This window comes from Bos mutus, chromosome 12, assembly GCF_027580195.1.
Source record: "Bos mutus isolate GX-2022 chromosome 12, NWIPB_WYAK_1.1, whole genome shotgun sequence".
Taxonomy (NCBI): domain Eukaryota; kingdom Metazoa; phylum Chordata; class Mammalia; order Artiodactyla; family Bovidae; genus Bos; species Bos mutus.
Genome location: NC_091628.1, coordinates 81,773,993 through 81,794,613, shown reverse-complemented (window position 1 = coordinate 81,794,613; position 20,621 = coordinate 81,773,993). Strand labels below are relative to the sequence as shown.

General features: G+C 49.2%; 1 protein-coding gene across 1 annotated transcript in view; it reads right to left on the bottom strand.

Annotated features, from left to right (window-relative positions):
- STK24 (serine/threonine kinase 24) overlaps positions 1-20,621 on the bottom strand; it is a 91,689-nt gene that overhangs the window by 35,510 nt on the left and 35,558 nt on the right. Inside the window, exon 2 of the mRNA XM_070380804.1 lies at positions 15,798-16,028. Within this exon, the coding sequence (XP_070236905.1) occupies positions 15,798-16,028 (231 nt within the window). The remainder of the gene's footprint in view (positions 1-15,797; positions 16,029-20,621) is intronic.

Here is a 20,621-nt window from a genome sequence, read left to right as displayed (position 1 = left end):
GGAGACCCACAGAAAGTTGCTGCTTAGTGCCCACTTGGCGTCTCCAGGCTTATGTTCTCCACCACACTTGTCCCCTAAGGCTTATCCTCCAAGTGCTGACTAGAGAGCTACTTCCAGAGGGATCTGTCAGGGATTTCACAGAACTGAAATTTACCGAGTGAGAAACACAGAGAGACAGAGAGAAGGGTCCCGCAGAGAAATACATTTAGGAATGCCACATATTAAACTTCCCCTTCAAGGCGCAAAAGTTCAGAAAACACCTTAACAGAAAGCTACTAGACCCAGCGTGTCCAAACATCTCACCAGGCAGCGCCTACTAACATCTTCAAGGACTGGGCACACCCAGAAACGCTCCCCTGGCTCAAGCCCCACCTCGGAGCTGTCCAGCAGGTGGCCAGCCTGCGCTCCGATCGATGTGAGACCCTCCCCATCCACCCCACCCCTGCCAATCTGTGGAGCCCAATTATGTACCAGTTATGGCACCCCACTCCAGTACTCTTGCCTGGAAAATCCATGGACAGAGGAGACTGGTAGGCTGCAGTCCATGGGGTCACACAGAGTCGGACACAACTGAAGTGACTTAGCACAGCATAGCATAGCATATGTGGTAACAGGGAGATTCGGCTCACAAAGACCAAACAGGCCTGAATACAGTGTGAAAGGCTGGTGGCCAACTTCATTATTCACGAGAACCAGGCATGCTCACAGTTTCCATGACACATCTAGACTTTAAGGGCTTCCCCAGGGGCTCAGCTGGTAAAGAATCCGCCTGCAATGTGGGAGACCTGGGTTTAATCCCTGGGCTGGGAAGATCCTCTGGAGAAGGCAACCCACTCCAGTATTCTGGCCTGGAGAATATAGCCTGTATAGTCCATGGGGTCGCACAGAGTCGGGTACGACCGAGCGACTTTCACTCACTAGACTTTCAAGTCACACCTCAATGCCCTCCGGTGCCCGCACCTTTTCTTACTATCCATGATAAGTAGAACTGTATACTCACGTCAGATGAGCCAAGAAATTTGTCTTTCTAGAAAGTCTTGTCATTCAACGCTACTGCTTAAACTTTGAAATGAAAATAGAAGGGGGAAAAAAAAGAAAGGGAAACCACAACAGAGGGTTCCAACAATATTTATATCACATCATTCACGCCTCTTATGTGTGGTTTGAAACTCTTGAGTCTCTAATTAACCAAAGTGATGAAACACAGTTTTCAAGGGACTGGGGTGGGGTTCACGGGCACAGCACCAAGGGAGTCCCCAAGGTGGCCAGCCAGGAGCAGGACCCCCGGGGAGAGCCGCATGGACCCGCACACACCCTCCTCACACCCCGAGATGCCCCTCCACTTACCTGGCAGCAAGGAGGGGGGCGGGGGGCACTGGGAACAGCTGAGAGAGGCAGGGAGAGAAGTGGGGCATCAAAGGGCAAGGCCCAGCCCTGCCAAATGCTTCAAGTCTATTTTTTTTTTAAATAATTTAGGAGCAGAAATCACACCACCTTTATAACAAGCTCGGAGAACTCAGGAGTGTGTACAGCTGTCTGACGTGGGCGAGTTCAGTTCAGACTGTTATCTGACTTGGAACGACACCGCTCTGTGGCCCTGTGGTGCGACCCGCACGCGGGAGTCACGTGTGTCAGCGTCCACGACGAGTGGCTTTCCCTTCTCCCTCCTTGGGTTGGCATCTTCATCACCACAGCCCCCCTGCTATCTCCCCGCTCCATCTCCGGGCCCTCTGGCCCAGGGCGAGTCTCCCAGGCCAGGCGGTCTCTTGTCTTTGAGCTGCTCTCTGGACTCCCCAGTCTGAAGCCAGAGCTGGAGAAACTCTGAGAAACAGATCCAGGAGGCCAGGCTCTATCTCACCCTGACCTAACGCGCCCTCTCCCCTTCCTGGACGGGCCCTGACCACTGCAGCACTTGTTCAGGGTGGCAATGGCCAGATCACGCGTCTCCTTCCTTCACCAACCGGAGAAGATCCGGGCACAGGGCCCCCACCTGCATTCGTGCCCGACGGAGGCAGGGCAACTGGGCTCCGAGTGCCCAGAAGCAGCGAGTCATGTGACACGGTGGCAGGAGGGGTGGCTGGACCCGATGCGAGGGGGCCCAGGGCCCTAAAACCCAGGCCAGGTGGTACCAATGGTAAAGAATCCACCTGCCAAAGCAGGAGACAAGACGCCATAGACACAGGCTCCATTCATCCCTGGGTCGGGAAGATCCCCTGGAGAAGGAACTGCCAACCCACTCCAGTATTCTTGCCTGGAAAAATCCTATGGACAGGGGAGCCTGGCGGGCTGCAGTCCATGGGGTCACAAATAGCCGGATATGACTGAGCTCTTGTCAGCAGCATCAGCAGGAAGGGAGGGCAAGCTTCCCACACAAATGACCAGCACAGTCAGAACACACTCCAGGAGGGAGAGGCCGGACTCAGAACCCCCAGGCCCTGAACGCACACACACACAGAACACCGCTCAAAGTTTTTAAAAAGCAAGCACCTGTCAGATTACCTGTGGGGAAAGACACTTCAGACCCCAAGTCCTTAAAGGCTCATACACCTCACTGAGCATGTTGCAAACACTTCCTACATGCCCGCCCCCCACCCCAGCACGGCACAAGTGAACACTAACGCTCTAGGGGCCAGTCCTTATCTTAACCCAACTGCCAAAGACCCCAGCTTACCCAGAGAATGCTTTCCTGAAATGAGGTAAAGACAGACACAGCTGTGCACACTGCAACGCATCCAGGGCAGGACCGGGAGCCCCAAACCTCCTTAGGTCAACGAAGACAGCAGAGAGCCAGGCCAGGAGCTTGCTGCTCCTGTTGACAGCCAACTCCAGGGAACCGGCTCTAATTTTCCAAATGTCAGACGGAGGCAGAAACTTGATTCGAACCGGAAAAGGTAGTATCAAACTCGGTACATTATTAAAGCAAGAAAGGAAGCTAGAATTAAAAATTCTCTGAATAACCCTGAGCTCATAACTTGCTGCTCTCACACGGACGCTGGGCTGGAACTGCCTCCCTTTGACTAGAGGTGCAGCCGCCTCGTCAGACAGTCCATGAAAGAAACAGCAAGGGACTGCAGGTGGCTTACCGCGCCTCTTGTGTACACACGATACGGGGACCTGGGAGGTCCAAGAGCACGTGAGAGCCAGAGATGATGTTGCTAACGCTCTCCACAGGGGCCGGGGGCCTCGCCAGAGCACAGGGCCCAGAGCTAGGAGGGAGATCCTGGCGACAGGCAGAGAGGTGATTCTCACGGGTTAGAGGAAGTTACCTGCCCCCTCCAAAGGGCAACGATGAAGACGTTTCCTTTTCTCAAAATGTGGACAAGCTGTCATAAAGGAAATGGTGGCGGTGAGGCGCCTCATGCCCCACCCCAGACACAGGGTCACCCCGGACCATGGGTCATTCTGGGCAGGGACCCCACCGACCAGCAGCCCCTCCGTGCTCCACCCTCATGCTCTCAGCACTCAGCCCTGCAAAGACCAGACCCCCGCGACCTCCCAAGCCTGCATGGCCGGCCATCCTGCAACACCCGCCTGCCCACTCGCCGGCTACTGCCGGAAAGGGAGATGGGAGGTCTATGCACCAAGTCCAAAAGACAACCCTCGGGTTAAAAAGTCCGCTTCTCTTGACAGCCACACCTCGGCTCCCCAAGTCTGACTTCATTCCAACAGCCCAAGGGAAACTCGACCCCCAGCACCTTTTCCCAAGGAAGACAAGTTAAAATTTCTCCTCTTTTTAACCCAGACACCTAAGCCCTTCCAGACAAAAACACAAATGACAATACTTTGCTAGAAAACAGAGTAATTCGTTCTGCTCTTCTGCTCCTTGAAGAGTGAAGCGATGCGGACTGCCAGCAGCCAAGCCAAGCCGGCCCTGGGGCTGCGGTCCGATTCCCGGGGGAGACGTGGAGTTGTGGTCCGTTGGGCCTTCCCCAGGTCTGGATCCGGAGCCATTACCTCCCAGACGGTCAGAGCCCGGTTTCTAATTCACACATACCGGCACCAGACTCGTGACAGTTGACAGCAACCCCATCAACAGTGTGTTCTGCCTCCCTGCCACCCCCGATACAAGCAAGAAGGGCAGGAGACTCTGTGCAACTTGCCCCTGAAGCAATAATGGCTCTGAGTGACCAGAATTAAATCCACGGTGCAGTGAGTGACAGACACAGAGCCGCAGCAGGCTGACCGTGAGTTCAAGACCCCCATCTCAGTCAGGGGAACACCTGTCCTCAACCAGGAGAAAGCGGCCAGGCCTGCCTTGCACTCCACTCATTCCTAAGCCCCGCATGGTTATCGATGAGGCAGAGCCCCAGCCCTAGCTGGAGACAGGAAAGAGAAAGTCTCGGGGCCTCTGACACGCGTGTACCAGCTGTGGGTGGAGGCTGAGCTCAGGAGAGGGCACACGTCTGTCCGGGCAGCGCCAACAGCAGCTTACCTCCGCAGAGTCTGGCGAGGCGGGGGGTCATGTGCCCACTGTCCATCAGGCTGCCATCCCTTTGAGGAGAGGGAGACATGGATGGGAACCAAAGGATCTTCTAAAGGCAAGTTCTTAGCTCAAGATGGCCCCAAGGTCCCTGCAACCAAAGAAATCATTGTGGTTTTGCATTTGGCATATTTATGCCCATTTTCCTTTAGGGACAAGTCTGTCCCCCTCTGAATGGAGCTCCATTTTCAAAAGGCAGTGTCCAGAAATACCGCTCCACTTAGGGGCGGGGTGAGTTAAGGGTGTGAGAGAAAGGCAAGTAGTCTTGAATGCCACAACACAGGACAGAAAGCAAGCCTAAAAGCATTTCCTTCTCAAAACAGAGCCAGAAATCAACTGTTATTTTTAAAGAACCAACCATTTTCTACCGAACATTTCAACATCTGCAAACTCATCACAGCCGTTTTAAAAATGTGCCCAATAATGATTCCCAAATCCACATGGCTCTCTATACCAGCCTGGTTAAAAGCAGTGGGAAAAGGCTTCTATATAAACAAAAAAAGCGGATGATTAGTTTCAATAAGCACTGGTCTATAGCCAACCTCATTGCTGGCTGATCTCCACTGATTCTCACTTATTTCGACATGGAAAAGTCATTAGATGGAATTGAAGCATATAATCAGAAAGCCAATCCCACACTAAGGCAATGAACAACCATCAAAATCCAGGCAACTAAGTTAAAGACCTAAACCAGTGTAATGATGCTTGGTCTGCTTAACAGTTATAGAAACTGCTTTTAGCAACTCAACCTGCAGCAGGCCAACAGCCACCCCATGCCAAGACATCAGTAATTCCCAGGCTTCCCAGGTGGCACGGGTGGTCAAGAGCCTGCCTGCCAATGCAGGAGATGTAAGAGATACAGGTTCGATCCCTGGGCCGGGAAGATCTGGAGGAGGGTATGGCAATGCACTCCAGTATTCATTCTTGCCTGGAAAATCCCATGGGCAGAGGAGCCTGGTGGGCTACAGCCCACAGGGTTGCAAAGAGTCGGACACGACTGAAGCGATTTAGCACACATGCACGCAAACGCACTGCTAGCAAAGCTGTCTGCAGAATGTCGCATCCCAAGCTCCTTTTCTTCAAAAAGGATTCCTCTTTCCTTCAAAGAAATGCCTGAGGATATTTGCTACCTGCCACCACAGTAACACGACTAACAGACATCAGAACACTCTGTCTGGTCATCTGTGCATCAAGCATATGGAGACAAGAGCAGGGAAAACTACTCATGAGGAGTTTAAAAAATCTATGTTTCAGACATCCAAAGAGGAAGGAGAAGAAAGTCACCTACAGATCAGTTTACTTCTTTAAAGATGAGTCATCACAGGAGGGGACAAATGGATACCTATAGGCTGATCCATGTTGATGTATGGCAGAAACCAACACCACACTTTAAAAGAAGAAAAAGAATGTGAAGTTGCTCAGTTGTATCTGATTCTCTGCGCGACCCACTGGACTGTAGCCTAGCAGGCTTCTCCGTCCACAGGATTTTCCAAGCAAGAGTACCGGAGTGGGTTGCCATTTCCTTCTCCAGGGGATCTTCCCGACCAAGGGATCGAACCCAGGTCTCCCACATTGTAGGCAGACGCTTTACCCTCTGAGCCACCAGGGAAGCTCTTTAAAAAGATGAATTGTCACGACCGGGACAAAAGGACTCTCAAATGTACCAGTAAAACATATGAAAATATGTAGGTTTTTCAAAAACATTGCAACCACTTCAACCCTCCTGAAAGGACCAAAAGCTAGCTAACTCTCCAGCAGTCAGTCCTCCAGACCCCAAGGGGTCTCAACTGTCAAACCAAAAGGCAACACCATCACAAAGGCCCCACCCCAGGATGCGAGAGCACAGAGCATCAGACACCAGCTGTCAGGAAGGGCTGAGCTGAGGAGGAAGGGGACGGGCTCGGGCAGTGGGCAGGCGAGGGCAGCCTGGTGTTCCACCCTCGGCCGAAGCAGCAGGCCAGCGGTGCCGCCGGGACCACAACACCACCAGGCAAGTCCTGGCAGAGACGAGGCTGGGTGCGGGCAAAGCAGTGGGAGGGGCGGGGCGGCCGGGACCAGCTGCCCAGCCCCACGGGGGTCTTGGCAGCATGGGCGAGGCCTCTGGGTCTAGGTCGACGTGGGCCCCGGCTCCTGAATCAAATCCGAGCCCATGTGGTCCTCATACGTGCGCCACAGAGGGGACCATCAGCTCTGCCTCGGAGAGCGAAGAAAACCAAAACCATTTCCCCGTGCCAGGCAAGAATTCTCCTGTAGGGACTACCCAGGAAATGAGGGGGCAGTAAATAAAAATTCAACATGGGGACAATAAGGCCCCGTGGAGACGACACTGTCCAGTCTGAGAACCAGGACAGGAGTGACAGGGTGACCCGGGCCTGCAGGACTGCCGTCTGGCCACCTGCTCAAGCTTCCCATGGGGTCTCCACAGAAAGGCTGACCTGCGAGCAGACGCCAGGTTTCACGGGATGCTGGCAGCGGGCACTGCAAACACGGGCACGGCAGCCGTCGGGGCAGGCCCCCACAGCAGCCGCCCAGTCGTACGGCTGGCTCTCCACCTCCTGCCCCGGCCCTGGGACTCTGGGAAGCCCGCGCTCCTTCCAGCTCCTTCCAGGAAAAACCCTGTTTGGCGGGAGCCGCTGAGGTGGCTTCTCAGGTTGCAGTTTTCTGCTCGAGAGAACAAAGGGTGAGGCTGGGAGCCTCCCAGGTCCCTTTCTGCTCTAAAACCTACGGTTCTAGCAATTTCTCTCACGAGACATGTTTGTTTTTTAAATAATTTTACTTATTCATCTAATTTTTGGCTGTGTTGGGTCTTCAATGCTGCATGGGCTTCTCTAGTTGCAGACAGCAGGGGCTACTCTCTGGCCGCGATGTGAAGGCTTCTCATTGCTGTAGCTTCTCTTGTTGTTGGAAGATGGGCTCCAGGGCACGTGGGCTCAGTCGTTGCGGCTTGCAGGCTCTAAAGCACAGGTTCAAGAGCTGTGGTGCAGAGGCTTAGCTGCTCCGTGAATTGAACCCATGTCTCCTGCATTGGCAGGCCGATTCTTTACCACTGAGCTACCAGGGAAGCCTAATTAAACAGCAAGCCATGCTGAATCGCACAGAAAAAAACTTGAAAGATCAACGTGTCCATACTGTTACTTTGCAGGGAAGGACACACGTCTGACACCAGGTAACCAAGTACAGGGCTGGTTTAACTCGGAGCTGGGACCCCCATCTTCAGAAGCAGGTAGACTATCTCCAGAGCTCGAGCCTGGGGGTCAGAATGGCTAGAAAAGCACAGAGAAGTGGGGACACAAGGCAAACCATCACTCCCTTTTCCATCATCTCCAGCTCGCTTATGATTTTTCTTGAAACCAAATCTGCAGGCCTTTCCCCCCCACCACCTCCAAACTGCTCTCTCCCAGTCAGGCTGGGGCCACGTCATCCCACCAAGCTGCCTGGCCTGAAACATGGAGGGAAAGTACTGAAGTGGAACTTGAAAGCAATGGAGGAAGAAGACTTAACATTACAGTAAATTCAGAACACGTGAGGCTCACCAAGGCTGTCCAAGCCCCGCAGAGCCCCACTTCCTCCCAAGCCGCCTGCCACTTGAAGCGCTTTGCTCCCGTGTGTCTCGTACCAATCCCGGCAAGGGCAGAAACAGTTTCAAGCCACACACAGCAATGAGGACCACCCAGGGCCTCTGCCCGCTGTCATCTGAGTGACCCTGACACATCACTGCCCTTCTTGCTGGTTCCAAGACACAAACAGTCCATAAACTGCAGACATCTCAATGTAACACATCGGCCAGTTCAGCGTTCTCAGTTCTGTCACTCTGAGCCAAGTTAGTCTCCCACCCCAGAACCCAGAGACAGTTTAGGAGTTGAGATGCAGAACAGCCAGCCCAAAACGGAGTCAATATTCGATGATTCAGAACAAAAAAAAATCGATGATCAACTGAACAAATGGCAAAAATGCTGCATCAGCATCCTTCCTGACCCACGAGCAGGAAGGAAGCACCCGGGGGAGGGAGTCGGCGATGGGAACGCTGTCCGAGACAAGGTCAGGTTCTATTTTCCTGTTCTGTCTGTGAGCACCCTGCAGAATTCAACAGAAGAGAACTGACATGTACCAGAAGGGGCTCGGACAGTTCTCAGCTAATAAAGGAACTCTCTGAGCCTCTCGGCAACGGCCAACTATAGAAGACTTTCCCTGCTCTATGAAACCAATTTACTTTCTTAGAAATCAGAAAGGGCACGCTGGAGATCTGGCTATTTGCCATCTACTTACAGTGAGATGGAAAGAGAAAAACCGCATACCTGTCTTTACAACAACAGGAGGGAGAAAAGTCCATGCTATGGTTTGTTTAAAAACGAAGACCAAAACAGTCTAACAAGGAAGAGAAGCAGACTTTCTTAATTAAAAAAAGAGGCCACACATCAAAATTCTATAGCAAATATCCTAAAGAAAAATTTAATGTGCATTTTTTTTAAGATCAAGACCAGTGTACCCCTCCAATCGCTGCCAGCCCACACAGTTCTAGAGGTCATGGTCATCAAAACATAGGCTGTAGGATGGTGATGTGAATGGACAGGGGCACAGAAAACCACCATTATTTACAGACATGAGCGTATGCATAGAAAACCAGTATGAGCTCAGCAAGACTGCTAGAAACTATGTGGGAAAAAAAAAAACTCGTGCCCTTAAATAGGCGATAACCAACCTGAAAATGTGTCACTCAAAACAGCAATAAAAACGTGTCTGGGACTGAAGGAAAACTTTTACACTGCATTAAAGCTCAAATATGAAAACCTAATTAAAAAATGGACATTCATAGCCAAGGATGGGATGACATAAGATGTCAATTCTCAAAAATCAATTCTGAAACTTCAGTAAGATTTTAAACTGAAAATGTACAAACTCATTCTAAGACGTGGAAGAAAAAAGGTCTTCAGAGACCTCACTTACTTGTTAAAAACAGCAAAAGTTTTTGGATGTATGTGGGCAGAGGTGGAGATCATTATCATTCCAGATATTACAACTCAAAACAAGGCCAAAGTAACAATAATTCTCTCACTCACACACACAGACCATGAATGATACTGGCCCAGGAATAAAACAGAAAATCCAGAAACAGGCCTAGACATACAAGAGGACTTTGGTATATAACACCACATGTAAGTGGGGAAAATACTAATTTTATACAATAGTATTATTATAAAACTTATTTCTACATGGAGAAAAATAAAATCCTCACTTCAAACTGTATGCCAGACAGATAAAAGAGCTAAATGCAAAAGGCAAAATTATAAGGCTGATAAAAGATGGAAATTTTCATATAATTCTTAACCTTAGGTAACTGGAAGTTTCCTTAAACAGGATCCCAAAAGCAGAAATCTGAAGGTAAAAATTGATAACTACATTAAGGATTTTTTTCAACAAAGGACACCCTGAAGTTAAAAGAACTATAACAGAGTCAGAGAAAATACTCGTGGTATCTAAAACTGAGAACAATTTCAATATATACATCAAGTGTTAAAACACAGGAAAGCCAACTGAAAGCTTAAAAAGATATGAACAAAACTCCATAGAGTAAGAAATCCCAAGGGCTAAGGATTTGTGAAGATACTCAAACCCACTACTGACAGAAATGCAAACAAGCATAATAAAATGCTCTACTGCACTTAAGGAACTGGAAAAAATTTTTAAGTTGTATATCAAGGCTAGCAAGGAAGCAGAAAAATAAGGCCCGACATCATTAACCATGAGGGGAATGCAAACTAAAACCACAAAGAGATACTTATTCACGTCCCTGAGGGTGGCATCACCAGGAATGCAAAGAGGATGTAGAGAAATTAGAACCCCCGTGGTGCAGGTTCTTTGGAAAAGAAAACCAGCCTGGCAGTTCCTCAAAGTGTTAAACACAAGAGTTACCATATGACCCAACAACTTCACTCCTGGGCACATACCCAAGAGAAACGCAACCACGTCCACACAAAAACCAGAAAATAATGTTCACGGCAACGTTGTCCGTAACAGCTCAGAAGTGGAAACAGCCCCAAATGTTCATCACCTGCCAAATGGGTAAATAAAATGTACTGCGTTTGTAGAATGGAATATTATCCAGCAACAGAAGGAAATAAAGAATAGACACACGCAACAAAATGGATGAGCTTTCTGAAACCATCATGCTAACGTACAATCAACCCCGTAGCAGGATCGTCTATACTCGCATACAACACTAAAACATGTGAAGGGACTTTCCTGTATTACTCTGCTGACAAATACAACTGGTAAAATTATCCTAAAAGTTCTAGGAACTGAAGAAAAACTTACTCTAAGTAAAAGATCTGAATGCACTATTAGACAAGGACTAACGGACATGCTTTGGAGAAGGCAATGGCACCCCACTCCAGTATTCTTGCCTGGAAAATCCCATGGACGGAGGAGCCTGGTGGGCTGCAGTCCATGGGGTCGCTGAGGGTTGGACATGACTGAGCGACTTCACTTTCACTTTTCACTTCCATGCATTGGAGAAGGAAATGGCAACCCACTCCAGTGTTCTTGCCTGGAGAATCCCAGGGACGGGCCCCTGGTGGGCTGCCATCTATGGGGTCACACAAAGTCGGACACGACTGAAGCAACTTAGCAGCAGCACCAGAAGCAATGCACATGCTTCCTTCATATCGATAATACAACAGAAATGACTGGGAAAAGTAAAGGTTTGACAACACAGCTTTATTTTGCCTTGAGCCTGATTTGCATTGGTTAAACTGGCCTGATATTTAAGAATATTACAGAATGTACTATAAAAGAAAGTGATAACCCTAATTTTAATATGCTAAATGTTAAGACTTAAAACTTGCCAAGATAGCTTTTCCCTTAATTAAAAAAAAAAATCTTAAATTAGTATTTAACTAAAAATCTAACATGCTGGACAGTTTACCTATCTGATTTCAATCTTTACAGTAATCCCACAAGATACGAGACAGTTAGGTAATCATGATCTAGGATTCAAGACTAAAATCCTGGCTTATAAACTCTTAAGCAAGAATCTCAAAGTAGAGATTCTAAAACGCTGGCAATCTTCCCAAGACCAAAAGACCTACAGAGCTGAGATGCTGAACAGAATGAGTGACTCTAATGAATGCTGCTTAAAAAGAAATCAGGCTTAGATTGAACTATAGCACCGCACTCTCCACTGGTACAGTCTTATGTCTTCACAGAGTAACTTAGAGCCAAAGAAGTCTCTCTCTCCTGCACACCACACCCAAACCACTCCTCACTCCCCCCACACACGGTTTCATTATGACCTTGTATTTTCGTGGCAGAAAGTTCCAGTGGTATTACATAATGGTTGGGATACAAAAGCGTTTGGTTAATATTCCTGCTGGTTTTAACTTTCCCCAAATTAAACAAACTACAGTGAATGAAACTTCTATGGCATGTGATCATCTTCAAGACCTTTTCAGGCCTCAGATTCATCAATGCAAGTTTTCACTGTTGCATTATTCGCCCTCCTCCCTAAATTGGTGGTGGTGTTTTTGTTTTTACTCTGGAGGTGGGGAGGCGGTGAGTGGGGGAGGGGAGACAGGCTACTAGCAACTCTGTAATTTGATTTTAGCTACCCAGTCAAAATTCGCTCCACTCTGCTGACCTTCAGCAACTTTCAATATATTTAGATCACTCACCTATTGTTTTTTAATTTCTCCTTAAGTACAGCACTGAAACAAAAGCATAATTATGAGACCTTCTAATGCAAATCCAGCAAGAGAGAAACCAGTCTCCGCTCTCTTCCTCTTTACTCAGTCTCGCTGTGTGAAAGTCCCTTTTCAGTTCGGTGGCTCAGTCATGTCTGACTCTTTGCAACCCCATGGACTGAGCACGCCAGGCTTCCCTGTCCATCACCAACTCCCAGACCTTGCCCAAACTCATGTCCATTGAGTCGGCGATGCCATCCAACCTGCCTTCAATATTTCCCAGCATCAGGGTCTTTTCCAGTGAGTCAGAGTCCCTTAACACAAGGTGAAACCCTGAGGTCCTCTCCCCGTCACCACTTAAAGGACTAAAAACACTATCTCTGAAAGCTATGGGGAGTTTAACAAGGCAGGAACAGCCACATGAAGCACAATAATTTTCAACTTTGTGTCAAAGATTCATTCCTCTTACATGTCAATTTAAAGTGTATCTTACTAGACAGTATGGTGGTTGTGGTTTAGTTGCTAAGTCGTGTCCAACTCTTGCAACCCCATGGACTGTAGCCCACCAAGCTCTCTGTCCATGGGATTCCCCAGGCAAGAATACTGGAGTGGACTGCTATTTCCTCCTCCAGGGGATCTTCCCCACCCAGGAATGGAACCAGGGTCTCCTGAATTGCAGGCATTTCTTTACTGTCTTGAGCCACGGGGGAAGCTACTTGACAGTACGGGAAGTGAAAGTGAAGTCACTCAGTTGTGTCCGACTCTGTGACCCCATGGACTGTAGCCTGCCAGGCTCCTCCACCCATGGGATTTTCCAGCCAAGAGTCTTGGAGTAGGTTGCCATTTCTTTCTCCAGGGATCTTCCCAACCCAGGGATTGAACCTGGGTCTCCTGCATTGCATGCAGACACTTTACCATCTGAGCCACCAGGGAAGCCCCTGGCAGTATGGACCATACTAATCAAACTACCCAATCCTACAGAGCGGAGATGGTAAGAAAACAGCCTCTGGCTCATGACTGAGGGTCTTCCTCTGGGCCAAGGAATTTTGTGTGACTCTCTCACAAAAGAGTGGGCCGAACAAGGGGTCTGGATTCTCATCCTGCTCAAGTTACAGTAGTTAACACTGTTTTAACAAGAGCAGTTCATAGGTTTTCATCAAATGTGACAGAAAGGTTTAAGAAATGAAGGGTGACTTTTCACAACAGTGATATTATTCCTGGCATTTTTGAGGCAGTTACATTCTCTGCAGGACAATCTGCCTGGTGAAATACATGAAGCACCACAGACAGAATTATTACCGCTCTTCATCCTGCCTGAGCAGAGCCAGTGGAGAAAGTCACCCCTGGGGTTTTTCCGCTTCCCTCTGAGAGCAGATGGCCTTGGAAAGGACTGCCTGGTCAGCACTAAGCCGGTCTGCTCTGCAGCCCTCGACTAGATGGCCCTTTCCAGGCTCTCCCGGGTCAGGAGACTGGCCAGGGCGTGTGGGCAGAAACAAGGTACCCTGGGTCCCGGCCTGGGTGCATGAGAACTCCCCACAGGAGCCTCCATTTTCACCCCCGAGCTGACTTAGGGAGGAACATGAGAGAAGCGACATGAGAGCAGGAACCTGGGTTCCTAGTAACTGGAGGAAAACCAGCCATGGGTCAGGCTATGCGTGAGCAGGAAATAAACTTCTATCATATTCAGCCATTAAAAACCTAAGTTCATTCCAGGAGCAGCTGACATGAGGTTAACTCACTCACTGGCCGACTCTGGAATGAGGTTAGACTGACTTGGGATTAGCGGCTCAGGCGAGACAAGACATGCAGATGGACTCTCTCTGTAGACACGCACGGTCAAGACGATGCCACGTTTGGCCACAATAAAGCAATCTACTCGGTACGCGGTAAAAATTCTGCTGAGGAGCCGAGGCTGAAGAGGACACCTCTGAACCACTGCTCCTGCACTTCCATAGTGAGATATTAGCTGGTATATTCATCAGCAAAAATTCGTGAGGTTCTTCCATACTTCCTTTGCCAAAGCGACCGTAATTCATGTTAAAATTACAATGCCTGCATACCACGTGAAACCCAACTCTGGATTTACTACGAAACTATGTTGAAGTCATTTCTCAAAGGATAAGTGATAATCAGCAGACAGAGCTCAAGATGAGTCTCTTTAGCCGTTAAGTTTTTTCCTCTCAACAGAAATTTAACATCAAGACGACCTTTGCCTTCCCGTGTGGAAGTCACGTGTGCCCATCTCTCGTACCATGAAAATGATGGAGCTTCTTTACAGCGCTTCCCCTTTGCCCCATCGAGACCCAAGCTGGATGCTCCCCCACGGCAACTGTCATTGCCACCCCCCTCCTTCTTACTTCCAACCTCAGTGGATACATCCTCCACTGAGAGGTAATTTGAGATAAATGGAAATAAACCCAGCCAATTAAGAAAGGAAATTAACACTCAATAAGTACCCACGACACGCCAGTACTTTCATATACTCAATTCTATTTACTCTTTGCCACAATGAGGTGTATACCATGATTTTCCATTTTACAAATGAGGAAGCAGGGAAATTTAAACACAAAGTCCAGGACAACTGACTCCGAAACTTATTCTTCCCATTTCAAACTGCTGCACTTGACCTATGACATACTGCCACTCTTTAGGCAATGAAAAAAAGATAGCATTACCATCCAATATTTATTTCCTTTAAATATGCATTTCAGTGAATCAACAGCTCACCAATGTCCCATCCTCCCACTTATACCTTATTACTGCATTTCCACAAAATCGAAGCCTGCACCAGGCCTCTGAGGTCAGAGCAGGCTGATGGCTACAACACGGCAACCCGAGAGGACAGACCCGGGGCAGGATAAGGCCTGGCCTTGCATTACCCGGGCGCACTGCTGCCCACCCCTCAGGAAGTTCTTTCTATCTGCCAAGTTCTAGTTTCCACAAGAATTATTTCAGAAAGCTTTTCACCAACTCTTTTAAGATTTTTGAAACCAGTAAGACAGATATATGTCAAGGAACCTGAAACATGAGGAACAATCTCAAACTTTTCACACAGGACTGGGAAACCGTCTTTAACAGAATTCTTCCCCACCTGAAGAACTGCGTGAAGGTTGAGGACTATTTGTAGTATTATACTGTAACCACCACTTTAATTATTTACTAACTGAGAATTCTTCGAAGTCAAACAGAGATAAAATAGCTCACTAATCAACATTCTCAGTTCTCAGCAGTTAAAAAAAAAGACACTAAATTAAAACACATTTGATATGAAAATATCAAAAGACTCATATTCTTAGGTTGGCCTGAGTCTTCATCACAAACCATGCTAAAATTAATTGATGAGTGGCTGTCATTGTAACAGCTTTAAAAAGAATGCACTTTTGATGACAAGGTCTTACTCAGAGCTTACGCTTGTTTGAAAGAGAATTTCAACATCAAACACTTTCTACTGAAAATACATTTCCGTCAGTGACATTTAAGATGAGAGCACCATCGGAGCCAGGTCCTTTCAACTGCAAAGGCCGGGACACTTCTTCCTGAGAGGCTGCTGTGCTCTTTACTGAAGTCCCTCCCAACCACGGCTCACATCTCAGTCAGGCTCGGCCCAATGGAAACGCGTGTTCGCCTCTTTTGAGCCTTACCTTCAGGTAGGATCCGTAATATTTGGTTACATAGGGACTGTCGCACTGACTCAGCACTGTGATTTCCTGCTGAATATCCTCGATCTCATCTTCTGCCTCCTCCAGGTCAATGATTTTTATGGCGACTACTTTCTGAGTCCGATTGTCAATGCCTTTGAACACCTCGCCGAAGGAGCCCTTCCCGATTTTCTCCAGTTTGGTAAAAAGTTCTTCTGGATCTGCTTTTAGGTTCTGCAGGAGAGAAGGAAAAAGGAAACTTCAGTAACTCACAGGGGTACTGACAACCGCTAGACCACGGTCTTTCAAGGTCAGATTCGTTTTCCTCACTTAAGGATCAGGCTGGTGGTAATCATGGGTCTTCACGCTCAGGACACAAACATTTCTCAATCTCACCTGCGTGTGCAAGTTACACTATCAAACACAGCAAATGTGCAAACAGGAACAGTGACCCAGCTCTATTACAGAAAGTGAGGAAGGCTCCAGCTTTTGTATAAACAAGTATCAAACCACTTATCTGAACATGATATATGGATTTATTGATAAATCACTCATGTCTAAGCAAAAATTCTACTTTTCTCCCTACACGCCCCGCCCCCAACTTTCTTAGGTAGGTATATAGTGAAACATAGGTTAACCAGCAACATCATCTAACAGAGAAAAAGACATACACCCTAGCTTGTTTCTGAGAAGGCCGTGTCCAACAAACACAGTGCCATGCATCTGCACTTAACTGCTGCTGCCTTGGCCTAAATATTTAACCGGATCCCAGGAAAGGACGCCCAGTGTCCTCGCTGCCCCATCCGGGCCAGGCCAGCAGCTCTCCCGCCAACCACAGGCAGTGAGCGAGCCCTGAGGAAAAGCCCCAGGTCAACCTGAGGAATCGGGAGAAACACTAAATCACTATTTGTTTCAGGCACAAAGTTCTGGGGTGATATGTCACCCTACTGATAACAGAAATCAACAGAGATCACTGACCACTGCCAGACAAAAGTGTCCATTCCTGAGGACAGGGTCCAGACAGACAGACTTTCTGTACTCGGGCGAAGAGTGTGTCATTTCAATAAACTGCCCCTTTCCATTGTGCTGGGTTTAAAACCACTTAGGAAAAAACAGAAGTTTTCACTACTCCCTTGACCCTCCTCCCTGAGGCCCTTTCCCAAGCATCTGCACCCATGAAGTCAATGGAGGTCTTCTGCCTCGCTCCTGCTCAAGTATGGTGCAGCATTCCACCCTCTGCCATTGGGCCACCAGCTGTAAACCGAACTGAAATCCACCCCTGGCAAGAAGGGAGCCACAGACTCCCCTGGTGGTGCAGTAGGTGGGAACCCACCTGCTAATCCAGGGGACACGGCCCCATCTCTGGCCTGGAAGGCTCCCACCTGCCCCAGAGCAACTAAGCCTGTGGGCCACAACTACTGAGCCTGAGCTTGATACCCCTGGAGCCACCACACCACAACCACTGAAGCCCGTGAGCTTGGAGCCTGTGCTTTGCAACGAGAGAAGCCACTGCAACCGAGAAGCCGGTGCACAGCAAAGAAAGAGCAGCCCCTGCCTCTTGCCACAACTAGAGAAAGCCTGAGTGAAGCAACGAAGACCCAGTGCAACCAAAAAATAAATATATTTTTAAAAAGAAGGGAGCCATCTGTCAAGATGATGACGGCAGAGCCCTGAACAAACAAGGGTCCCCGCCCTTCGGCAGTTCTTGCACAAGACTGTCACCAAGCGCTGCAGCCCGTGCAGTGCGGTCAGGAAATCAAAGCCAGAGATGACCTAGTGCACAAAGGAACGTCAAGATTCTGCGGCCAGAATCCGCTCTCCGAAGACAGAAGATCTCCTGGGAAGGAGGGGTATCATCCTGCCGACCATCTCGATAATTCTCTTTTCAGAGAGGTCTAAGCTGAACCAAGCACTGGTCATCATCCGAGGTTTGAAAGGCCTGCCCTTCACCCCAGCCGTCCCCCACGTGCCTGAAAGGCAACCAGCTCCTGAGCAGGAGTCAGGACACACAAAGGCTTGGTCTTCTCTGAGCAGGGAAAGCCAGGACCCTTCCCCATCCTTCCCCTCTCCTAGGGCAATGAGCTGGGGAACTTGGGCAGAGACCGGGGGCGGGGTGGGGGGTGGGTGTTGCCTGCACAGATTCCAGATTCCAGACCAGTCACTCAAGAACATCACTTCGATGCCCAGTGGAACTTTCCCAGTCCTGCAGCTGAGCCAGGAGATCATTACTCCATGGCCGAGGGGGTGTGAGTCTCACAAATTCACTAAGGTCTGTCTAGTCAAGGCTATGGTTTTTCCTGTGGTCATGTATGGATGTGAGAGTTGGACTGTGAAGAAGACTGAGCGCCGAAGAATTGATGCTTTTGAACTGTGGTGTTGGAGAAGACTCTTGAGAGTCCCTTGGACTGCAAGGAGATCCAACCAGTCTATTCTGAAGGTGATCAGCCCTGGGATTTCTTTGGAAAGAATGATGCTGAAGCTGAAACTCCAGTACTTTGGCCACCTCATGCGAAGAGTTGACTCACTGGAAAAGACTCTGATGCTGGGAGGGATTGGGGGCAGGAGGAGAAGGGGACGACAGAGGATGAGATGGCTGGATGGCATCACTGACTCAATGAACATGAGTCTTAGTGAACTCCGGGAGTTGGTGATGGACAGGGAGGCCTGGTGTGCTGCGATTCATGGGGTCGTGAAGAGTCAGACACGACTGAGCAACTGAACTGAACTGAACCTATGTGATCCCACCGAACTAACTGGCCCCTGGGTTTGTGTTTCCCCCCTGAGGGAAGGACTGGAGAGAAAAATAACAGAAAAAGGAGCACCTCTCCAGATTACATGCACCTAAGAGTGGGGATCTGGTACCCACCAACCAAGAGATGTGTCTAAGAGACGGCACTCCCTTACTGATGTCTCCTCTGCTCGCACCTCTCCACATCCCTCAAAACCTTCCCCACCTGGGTCAGGAAACAGCCCAAGATCCTATCTGGGGGAGCCTGGAGGTTAAGTGAAAACTTTCAACAGATGACACTAGCTTATCCTAATTCTTATGGCTTCAGTCTTTTCCATCACCCTCCTCACCACAGCAACTCCAAGCCATCTGTCTCTGCAAACTTTGGTCAGTGAAATTCTAAGCCTTTCTACCCACTCACACTTTGTCTTAACTTCAAAATTTAGAAAAAATCAGGGCATTCATTACATGCCCTAAGGTCAGGATCCTTGAAACCGACCAAAATATGGAGACGCTGCAGCTCCCCCGGGTAGGGGGTCCAGGCACAAGTCTGGGCTCTGCAAAGGCTCCCAATGTCCCTTCCCCATTGAGCTCAGGAAAGCCTGGCTCAAGATCATGGAAGAGCCAAAACCAAGGGAACGTGCCCAGGCGATCTGGGATCACCAGTTCAGCAGATGTTTCTCAATAACTATGACATGAAAGTGCCAGGCTACCGGCTACCCCAAAGCCTGGGATCTCCCGGAAGCTGGACGTCAACAGGAATGAGCGCAGGCGGCACAGGGAGGGGTCCGGTCCCTGAACCTTGAGGAAGGATTCTGATCCCCCTGAGAAAAGAAACCCCGGGGTGCAATGCCTGCTCCCCACCCCCCACTGGAGCACCCAGCTGGAACTCTGGCCTCTATGGTCATTCAGCCCATTTCATGATCCATCGAGAGAACTCATTAAAATACTTCCGCGATGACTTAAGTATTTTATATTTTTAAACCTGAACAGCTATTACTGTGTTCTTTTGATCACTTCTGGCAATGAAAAACTGCATCTGGCATCACTAATCAACCTTCAAAGGCCCTCAGCTTCAGACGTACTACTTGTACAATTGTGCACACGGCACCACTCTGGGCTGAAGCCAAAATCCAGGAAAAGAAAAAGGAACAGGTTTGCTGTGCTCTAATACCTGCACCTTATCACATCACCAGCCCCAAAGCAACAGACGAGAGGGCAGCGGGGTTCGGCCGCGTCTGGACTAGGCGGGCCCCTTCCTTCTTCTGAACTTGGTAAGCATCCAGAGTGAAGGACAGAACTCTCCTCCTGGAGCCCAACTTGGCCTCAGAACCCCGCTCTCCCCACCTCCCCACAGCACCCAGGCGGGCGCTACAGGCCGGCCGTTTCCCATGACCTCATCTTCCCACGTCGGTTTCCCCATGGGTCCCCTTATTAGCAATGTTACCATCTGTTATTCACAAAGCTGGAAACCCCTGCACCGCAATTCCTGTCTTACGCCCACCGACCAAAACTGTCTCTGCATGCGGTCCCCCGACCACACCAGGCTCACCCACAGCGGCTACACTCCCCAGACCCCCCTGCACACCCTGCTGGCAGAGCTCGGCTTCCTCGCAGCTCATGGTTTTTCCTTCACTGCTTCAAGCAGAGGGGACAGCACACCACCTCAAAGCTGAAGTCACGCACTCACCATGAAGCTGAAGCCCACAGCCCCTTCCCACTCCCACTTCCTGCTGATCCCCTAACTTACCCTCCGACCACCTAACTTCTCAACACTGTCTAGGAGCCACCCAGGGTTACAGGCTGTAGTCATGACTCTGTGGATAGAGAATTCTCCAGGGGCAGAATGACTGAGGGGTAACACTGGGGCTTCCTCATCCCGAGTGGGTGATTCTACTAGAATTCTTGGTCCTTTCTACACCTGGTTCCTTGTGCCCCCAAAGAGGCTGCTATGACTCCACTGTTACAGCTGAAAAGTTCCTGTCTGCTGATGCGAACCTGGAGCCTGGCTCCAGGGCTCCTTTTGGCCAGGGCACGTGCTTCATGACACTGGTATTCATGACATTTTAGAGTATTTTTCCCCTCGAGACTACAATTGC